The 9,194-nt window shown below is 43.1% G+C and overlaps 1 protein-coding gene and 1 pseudogene across 1 annotated transcript; one reads left to right on the top strand and one right to left on the bottom strand.

The window, feature by feature from the left end:
- The first annotated feature begins 557 nt into the window (after positions 1 to 557).
- On the top strand, positions 558 to 2,891 carry LOC120675341. Its single transcript, XM_039956533.1, has 4 exons — positions 558 to 1,208; positions 2,006 to 2,066; positions 2,186 to 2,240; positions 2,644 to 2,891. The coding sequence occupies exons 1-4, from the start codon at positions 997 to 999 to the stop codon at positions 2,661 to 2,663; spliced, it is 348 nt and encodes a 115-aa protein (XP_039812467.1). The 5' UTR covers positions 558 to 996; the 3' UTR covers positions 2,664 to 2,891.
- A 4,887-nt stretch (positions 2,892 to 7,778) lies between these two features.
- Positions 7,779 to 8,609, bottom strand: LOC120695271 (annotated as a pseudogene).
- Between the last annotated feature and the right edge of the window lie 585 nt (positions 8,610 to 9,194).

Below are 9,194 nucleotides of genomic sequence, written 5' to 3'. Positions count from 1 at the left end.
TGCAAAGAAAACAAAGATGAACATAGTCCATTCTTGTCGAAGTTTAGGCCGGCCTCGTAGCCTTGTTTTTATGCAGTTCTCGTCGAATTCTGATGTAGGCCAAATTCATCGAGTTTCTTTTTTCTTGGTTTCGGGTGTGTCCATGAATGGAGACCATGAATCCGCCATGAACATGCTTTCCATGGTGGTGCAGAGGCCATCGTGTCTCTGTGTTCTTCTATTGTTGAAAGCAAAAATTGCTTGCTTCTTCACCAATCCAAAACATGACAATGATGTGCGACGTCGTAGTGCAAGAATGCCTCTCGATCTTCTTGCGAACTCCCATCATTTTCACGCTTGGTGGAGAGCGAAAGTGATGATAACGTGTTATAATTGAAAGTGAATAGAATGATTGGATTGTCTTGTTAACAGAGATCACAGTTTATATACAAGACCAAGAAATATGATGGCTTTTTTGTATGGTCACTTTGTGAGTTGGCTTTTTTGTGATTTGGCCTTTTCGTGAAAGATAACCGCTTACTGACTAATTTTATTAATTATTATAAAAATTGATCGCTAATTCTAATTTCTTCGCAACACTTATCTCTCCCGTCCTCACCCCTGCTCCAACCCACACGCGATTCCTCCAACCGCCTCGCTGATCTCCATCCCCACCTTGGGACTCCCGGGCCTCCCCATCGATGTCCGTCGCCGCCCGTCCCCATCCCCCGTCCGCGGCCGCCCATCCCCGTCCCTTACCGGCGAGCCAGCATGGCCGCTTGGCACCTGATCCGCTTCCGCGCGACCGGCGGGCCGAGCTTGCGGCCGTGCCGGCGCCGCCCGTCCCTCGCTGTACTCCACCATGCTGCCTGCCGTTCCCACCCAGGCCTCTCCTCACCGAAGCTCGCGGCCACCCTCTCCTAGGCGGCCGTCGCAGCCGTCGCGGCTCGCGTCCCCACCCGGGCGGCCTTCAGCACTGAGGCACCGCCTGTCCTGCCCGGGTGCCCCTCCCCGCCCATGCCAGCGCGGCGGGACCTGGCCCTCGTTGGCACCCCTTCCCGGCCAGACCAGAGCCGCGCGTACCGGCCTAAGCCGGCGACGCCCGTGGCCGTCCGGCAATCGCTGTCTGCCCTCGCCGCTCACCCATCCCCGCAGAGGCACTGTCCAAGCCGAGTCACCTGCCCCCACCCTTGCAAGGCCAGGCACGAGCGCAACTCGTCACTGTTCAGGTGAGCACTTCAATGGATCCACAAGAGGAGCACGACGAGTGGTTCAACTACGACTACAATGCTGCTGCTGTGACGAACCTTGGCCTGACTTGATGATTGCTTCCTATTTCACATTTTGCACAAGACAAGTGGAGAAAGTCTGAATGTTTGCATATATTTTGATTCTTGCATGTTCTCCTGTTCTGTCATAAATTATATAGTATATATTTTTATGCCTTGCTGATCCGATTGATGGATTGATCTGAAAAGTTTTATGCTGTCCATAAGTCAAAAGGCTATGTTTCATCATTCTTACTTCGTTGAATTTATCCAATTCATGCTTATCACATCCACATAGAACTGAACATGCAGCTTGTTTACTTCAGTTCAATTTTTTGCTCCTGATCATATATGATTGTTTAATTCAGATTTGAGTGCTGAAATTTTCTTTTTGGGGAATCAATATTTGGGAGAATGTGCAGAAACTTGTCCAGTAGTGTGTTCTTTTAGTTCTGTCTAGTATGATTTCTCCAAACTGCACTTCCTGCAATTAAAATATAATCATAACTCATACTTTTTTTCCTTTCGTCTCTTTACTTGACCAAAGAAACATCTATTCCTGATAGAGTGGCGCTGGTGATTTACTTTTGTCTAATAAAAAGGTTATAAGCTGGTTGCTTGTTTTTTAAGAATAATGGCAAATAATCTACTCTTAGCTCATTATATGTCGATATATGGGCCTAGTGTCTATGATTTAGATGGATTTCTATTGGAATTAGTGTGAAGATGATAGTAGTTACAAGCAATTATAAAACCAGGAAGCAGAAGGATGGCACCCCAAGATGCTTCTTCTTAGCTAATGATTCCAAACAAAAAGAGGTACTCCTTAGCTAAATCTTTGAAAAATGTGTATTAGTCATTATATGTTTAATTTATTAAAGATTAATGTTGCACAATTCTACCACTTTATAATTCAATTACGTTTCTCTTTCTTTCAGTTTGATGCACATACAAGGAATTCAAGTGAAGGTAGGATAACAATAAAAATAAAAGGTAGGTAAGAAGGATATTTTTTCATTCATTGTAGTGATATTTTTACCTTATATTATTTCATATCTCATTTCAGATGATAAGAATCAAAAATTAGGATTTGCAATCTACCATTAGGATGGACGAACATAATAGTTATTAATCTAACTCCATGATCTTAACATAAATAATGCTCGTTTGTCTCTTAGTGACTATGTCAATTGAAGTGTCTGGGTCCATAACTTAAGGCTGCTGCCATACTGAGGTCTATCGTTGGTGGGGTCATCAAAAACTAGCGAGGCCCGTACCAAAGGAGTGTCAATTGCTTGGCCTTTGAATTATGTTTGCTACGGCTATATTTATATTTTTTATGTAGCATATATGGGTAGTATAATATTTAATATTACAACTTGCTTTCTCTATGCAGGTTTGAATTGCCATGACTGAATTCTTATATTGATGGGTAAACGAATGGATCCAGAAGCAACGAATTTCAAGAATACTATATATTTATATTTATATTTTGCTTTTCAGTAGTGTAGGTTTGTACTGTCCACTATTTATTTTTGCTCTTGTAATCATATTGTTATGTATATAGACTATCATATGATGTGAACCAGTACTACAATTGAAACTTTCCTACAATCAATGCAAGTTCCTATGGTTTTTGGAATATTTGGTTCGTGCAATATGTTATGTTACTCAGAAATTTCATGTCAACATTATATGCCACATGCAGGCACGAAATAAATATTTATTTAAATTTTGAATGTGTTACAATAGATAAAATACATGTTACGAGCTATATGTTCCTTTGTTCTAAACTATATGCTCTACCCCAATGTGAAAGTGTTACTAAAGTTAAAAAAAAAGGTGTTACATTGACACTTATTGTAACACTTGATAAATGATCTAGTAGATAAGTAATTGTGTTACAAAGAAGTAACACTTGTTTGGATGTAAAAGAACATATATCTTGTGTTCTAATAGATCAGACTATAGTAACATTGGAAATAGGAACACTAAGAAAATGTGTTAGTAGCAGACGCGGTAACACTTTTATTGACCTGTAGTAACACAAGTTGGTGTTACTACATCCATGTTCTGTAGTAGTGGCAACCAAACAGCCCCTAAAACCTTAGCCTTAATTAGCCTAACATGCCACTAATAATACTTTCAGTACTAACCTACAACACAAATAAAGGCAGTATATACAAGATCGTAGCCTGTCACACCCTGAAATTTTTGAATTTCAAGATATGATTAAAATTAAAAATAAATCAATGTTTTTCTCATAGTTTTAAAATTTTGTCAACATTTATTTTCGTTACAGGGAATTTAGTATAAAGAAAATAATCGTTTGCCTTTTAAATTAAATGAAGGTGTTTTGTTGTTGCGCATCCATGCTGCCTTGCATTTGCTTTATTGTTTGTGGTTCAATTTGAATTCAAATTCCTTAAGTTTGAATTTAATTTGAATTTGTTTGAATCAGTTTGGAAATACAAAAAGAAAAACTCTCTTTCAGCCCAACCGAACAGCCCGGCTCAGCCCTGTTTCCCCCCTCCCGCCGGCCCAATTCCCTCCTCCCGGCCCAGTCTGCCTCCCCCCCGCGTCTCTCTTCCGCGGCCGCTGCCATGTGGGCCCCGCCCGTCGGATCCTCCTCTTTCCCGTGCCCGACCTGGACTCCAGAGTCCGGCCGCGCATCGCCTCGGCGTGGCCCGCATGCCAAGGCGCCTCCGCGCCCCTATAAAAGGGACCCGCGACCCCCCCTCTTGACCCTTTTCGAGCCGCAACCCCCACCTCTCACGCAAAACCCTAGCCCCGAAACCGCCGCCGCCATTGGAGCTCCCGCGGAGCTCGGAACCGCCGCCGTCTCGCCGTTCCGCCACTCCTCGACGCCCAAGCCGCCACCGAAGCTTCCCAGCAAGGTAGGGTTTGACGCCGACCCGTTTTCCCCTCTCTCTTGTCTCCCTTCGCGCGAGATAGCTCGCTGGCGGAGTCCGAGCCGCAACTCGCCGAGGAGCGCCCTTGCCCGACCTCCAACTCGCGCAACCGACCCTCTAGATCGTTTTGCCGCATTGCGCGCATGCTCCCTGACCCGAGCCTGGTTCGAATCAAGCGTCGGAAGGCTGTTCCGGCCTTACGCCGGCGATCCGCCGTCGCGCGCTACCGTTCACCGGTTAAGCGCCGCCGCCGTTTGCCACCTTTGAACCCGAGCCGTCAGATCTCGCATCAACGGCCCAAATTAGATCTATCTAGAGTCAAAATAGACAATACCGGTCAACCCTAGTATACTTTGCAAAAGAGACCCTCAGTTTCATGCAAATCAACCCGTGGTCCATGCTAGGTGAAAAGAATTTACAAACCAGTCCTTTCTTTTATGGTTTAACCCCTGAGCTTTTCCAAAATAGAACCCGCAGTCCTGCTTAGGTGTTTTTACGTTCTAGCCCTTGAAGTCTATGGTTAATTAGGTTTTAGCCCCTGGTTTCTTCAGATCTAGCCCCTAGAAGTTCTGTTTCTTCACAAATGAGCCCCTAGAACCATGTTTTGGCTATAACTTCTTCGTTTTAACTCCGTTTTCAGCGATTCTTGCGCTCACGTGATCCTTGCAACGTGTGCGATAGCTTTATGACCTTTTTATCCTCTGTGAGCACAGTTTTCTGTATCTTACAAATCTTTTCTGTTAGTCCTTAACCTTTTAGTTAATCGCGACTAGATCCCTGAAGCATCGTTTATCCCATAGAATCGTCGTCCTAGCTCCGTTTTCTGCATTTCTTGCGCTCTCGTAACCGTAGCAGCGAACCCTATCCTTTAGTGCGTTCTTTTAAAGCCTTTCTTTTGTTTTGGTGTATTGTTCTTAGATGTGTCTTTTTGTTTGCTTTGTATGTTTGCTCGGTGTTTGCTTCGAGTAGAAGAATCGTTGTTGAAGCTTGAAGAATCAAGAATTGCAAGAGCTAAAAGCAGTGAAGAGCAGTAAGAGTAGCTTTTCATTGGAGAAAGGCAAGTGACCCTAACCATACTTCTATCTATGCTTTATTTACAAGAGTACTATGATTTAATTGGAACATGGAGAACCACCCAAGAAAACAGTACAACCACAATACTAATGGGCTCTAGTCTTGGCTAAGTAATTAGATGAACTATATGTTGTGTTGGGGTTGTTCCGCTTGGTGGTTATGAGTTTGTGTTGTGGAGCGGGTGAAGGAAGATGTGTCTTCTGAGGGACCGCACGGCAGGGACCAACACATACATATAGGGATTCTTTGTAAAGGCCTCGTAGCGTCCCTATGCAATCACACCTCGAAAGTGTGGTATTGTGCCTAGCTAGCACATTGTGTGGTTGGGTTCAAAGTTCTTCGGAACTTTTACGCGAATTGTGGTGAAAGTGTACAACCTCTGCAGAGTTAAAACTAACCGGTTAGCCGTGCTCACGGTCAAGAGCGGCTTAGACCCTCACATGATTAATAAACTTAAAGATGGATATAAATCACATTCTGGTTATTTCTTGTGGTCTTGCTGAGTACCAACCATAAGTGTACTCACCCTTGCTTACTGCTGCTCAGAAGGGAAAGTTGCTGTGGAGTATTTTGAAGATGTTGCTGAGTTCTAGGCGTACGCAACCCCCAGTCGATTGCCTGTGAAGTTTGGAGTCTCCGTTTCCAGGATAAGCTGTAAACTCTGATAGTCTTTTATTTGTTTTAGTTCTCTTTTTCGTGATACTGTACTGATTATTCACTTATGATGTCTCTATATGTATGAAACTTGATCCTGGCATACATATAGCTATGCATTCGGTTTTGTCCTTAAAACCGGGTGTGACATAGCCACGGGACAGAGTTAGGAGTATGCTAGAACATTTTCAGTACTATCTACAACACAAATAAAGGCAGTATATGCAAGATCGTAGCCACGGGATAGAGTTAGGAGTATTCTAGAACATAACTACGAAATCTTGGGTGGTTTCAGTGGTAAAGCTTCTGTAGTCTTACTAAAGATATGCAATTATGCAGGTTTTGGAGCAATATCTAAACTTAAGACCAATGATTTCGTAGTCTTGTGAACAATGATTACTGATACGGCATCTAATTTTACCACTGAAACCACCCGACATTCCTTCACCGATACTTAGGCCATGTTTAGATCTTTACCCATAAACTCCATAAACACAAAAAAAACGTCACATCGAATGTTTTGACACATACATAGAGTACTAAATGAAGTCTATTTATAAAACTTTTTACATGGATGGGCTGTAAATCGCGAGACGAATCTAATGAGCCTACTTAATCCATGATTTGCACCAGTGATGCTATAGTGACCATCCGCTAATTATGGATTAATCGTGGATTAATTAGCATCATTAGATTCGTCTCGCGATTTACAACCCATTTGTGCAAAAAGTTTTGTAAATATACTTCATTTAGTACTTCAAATTAGCAAGATTCCGTCGCAAAAAAAATTTGCACTCTATCTAAACACGGCCTTACCAATGCTCTGTGAAGCAAGTCATGTAAACAATGATTACCGATACGGCATCTAATCATTGGTCCCTGTAGCCTGCTAATTTTAAGTAACCAAGTGTGCAAGGTGCAATTATGCAGGTTGGAGCAACATCTAAACTAAAGATCCCGACACAAACAATGGTCTTACTCCAGTGAAACGGCAATTCAAACCTTGCTGGAAAACAAGGCTGCCTTCTAGAAGACAATCCTGATTCCAATCACGACATATCAGAAATCTGATTAACTTTTGGGAGGCGTGTTCGAGGAAAAAAAACATTTTTGGATATTTTCAGTCAATCCAAATATTTCAATTGGGAGCTTTTTAACCAATCCAGAGATTTCAATCACAACTCTTTATTAACAATATATATTGACTGAATTGTTTGAGACTACTTCTACTTCTAGAGTAGAGAAGACAAAGAATCTGATCCCAACTAAACACGGTGTTGACGCTAATCTGGTCAACACACCGGTGCGCTAGTACGCGCGGATCGCAACGATCAATCACCAGCGGGCTTCAGACGGCGACCGGTCAGATCGGTTGAAGGCTGAAACACGCGAAAACCTAGAACCTCGAGCTCGAGAGGGACCCGTCGGAGCTTGAAGAACTAGGGTTGCCTTGAGATCGGCAGGCCACTCAAGACGCCTTTGAACGCCATAGAGACGAGGAAAGAACAGCAAAGGGGTTGGAAAAGATTAGGGTTTGAGTAAAAGGGTAAAAGAGATTGTATTGATTCGATTGTGGTTAGAAAACCCTCAATCGGCCGCAGCCTTTATATTTATAGGCCGGGGAGGACGTACCCCTTTAAAATCGGGTGACAATAGGACTCTTAACATGAAACCCTAACCCTACTCGGATTACAGGCCCAGACAGATCTGACCGGTCGGCCTCGATTATTGCCAATTTTGGCCTCCAACACATGCCCCCCTGCCTTTTTGGTGAGCTATGCAAGCCAAAAAGCAAGTATCTAAACATGCTCTAATGATACAGAATTACAACTCTAGCACTGGCCTAAAAATAATGCTAAGGGCAATATCCAAATACCGGCCGTCTTCATCTTCAAGCGCCTTGCCAAACACTTGGGTAGTATTTCTTCAAGTATCTTCCATTCAGCGCCCTGGGTAGACGTTCTCCTTGCAGCATCTCCACCATATAAGAATTTCTAAAGATAACTTTGACAATCTTGTACAGACCTTCCCAAGCCGGCGACCACTTACCAAACTTATTGCTCTTTGTCCCAAGAGGCAGAATTGTCTTCCAAACCAGCTCACCAACTTGAAAAGATTTAGGCCTTACCTTCTTGTTATAAGCTCTAGCCATCCGAAGCTTGTCCTTCTCAATTTCCTTCAAAGCTTGTAACCGCTTGTCGCTCACTTCATCAATATTATCCATCATCAAGTCATGATAATCAACAGCGGAAAGGTCATTTTGTTTAGCCAATCTATAAGCGTCCAGATTTACCTCAACGAGTAAAACGACCTCTTGACCATAAACAAGCTCAAAAGGAGTAATTTTAGTAGCACCATGTCTAGATATGCGATGAGCCCATAATGCTTCGGATAAAACCTCATGCCACCTCCTAGGATTCTCCTCTATCTTTTTCTTGATGAGCCTTACCAAAATTTGTTTACTAGACTCGGCCTGACCATTGTCCTGAGCATAATATGGAGATGAATTGAGTATCTTGATTTTGTAAGATTTGGCAAATTCTCGTACCTCCTTTGAAATAAATGATGAACCTTGATCCTTTGTCAAAGTTTGAGGAATGCCGAATCAATGAATAATATGCTCCATAATGAAATCAATTACCTCTCTATGTGTTATATTCTTCAAAAGTACCGCTTCGGTCCATTTAGTAAAATAATCCGTCGCCACCAACACGAAGCGATGCCCCTTTAAAGAAGGAGGATTAATTTGACCAATGAAATCCAAACCCCATTCTCTGAATGGCCAAGGCTTAATGATAGGATGTAATAACGCAGCAGGCACCAACTGAATATCATCAAACCGCTGACATTCATCACATCCTTTATAATATCTAGAGCAATCCGAAATCATACTTGGCCAATAAAAACCGGCTCTCCTAAGCAACCACTTTATTTTAGGAGCCGATTGATGTGTACCACAAATGCCTTCATGCACTTCTCCCATAGCAACACGGGCCTAATCAGTACCCAAACACTTGAGAAAAACATCATCGGCGGTTCGACGATAAAGCTCATTGTCAACCAAAATATATTTAAACGTCAAACGCTGAATATTTCTCTCTACACCACGACCAGAGTCCTTTAACTATGATATGATAGGCACCCTCCAATCTTGCACTTCGGCCTCAACTTTTTGATTAGAATTTTTGGCCGAATTGTTGTTCATGTCGCCCTCAGCAGTCAGACCGGTCTCTGGACCGGTCAGACCGGTCGGAGCGGTCAGACTGGTCTCAGTGACCGGTCGGACCGGTTCGTCCAGAACCAGTGA

Source organism: Panicum virgatum, chromosome 2K (assembly GCF_016808335.1).
Source record: "Panicum virgatum strain AP13 chromosome 2K, P.virgatum_v5, whole genome shotgun sequence".
Classification (NCBI taxonomy): Eukaryota; Viridiplantae; Streptophyta; class Magnoliopsida; order Poales; family Poaceae; genus Panicum; species Panicum virgatum.
This window is presented reverse-complemented; position numbering and strand designations above follow the sequence as displayed.

Bases quoted from the DNA above. Each gene is read 5' to 3' on its own strand.
- LOC120675341 (XM_039956533.1), top strand. From the start codon at position 997: ATGCCAGCGCGGCGGGACCTGGCCCTCGTTGGCACCCCTTCCCGGCCA. The intron at 1,209-2,005 runs GTGAGCACTTCA...TTATAAAACCAG, and splicing joins CGCAACTCGTCACTGTTCAG to GAAGCAGAAGGATGGCACCC. The intron at 2,067-2,185 runs GTACTCCTTAGC...TCTTTCTTTCAG, and splicing joins ATGATTCCAAACAAAAAGAG to TTTGATGCACATACAAGGAA.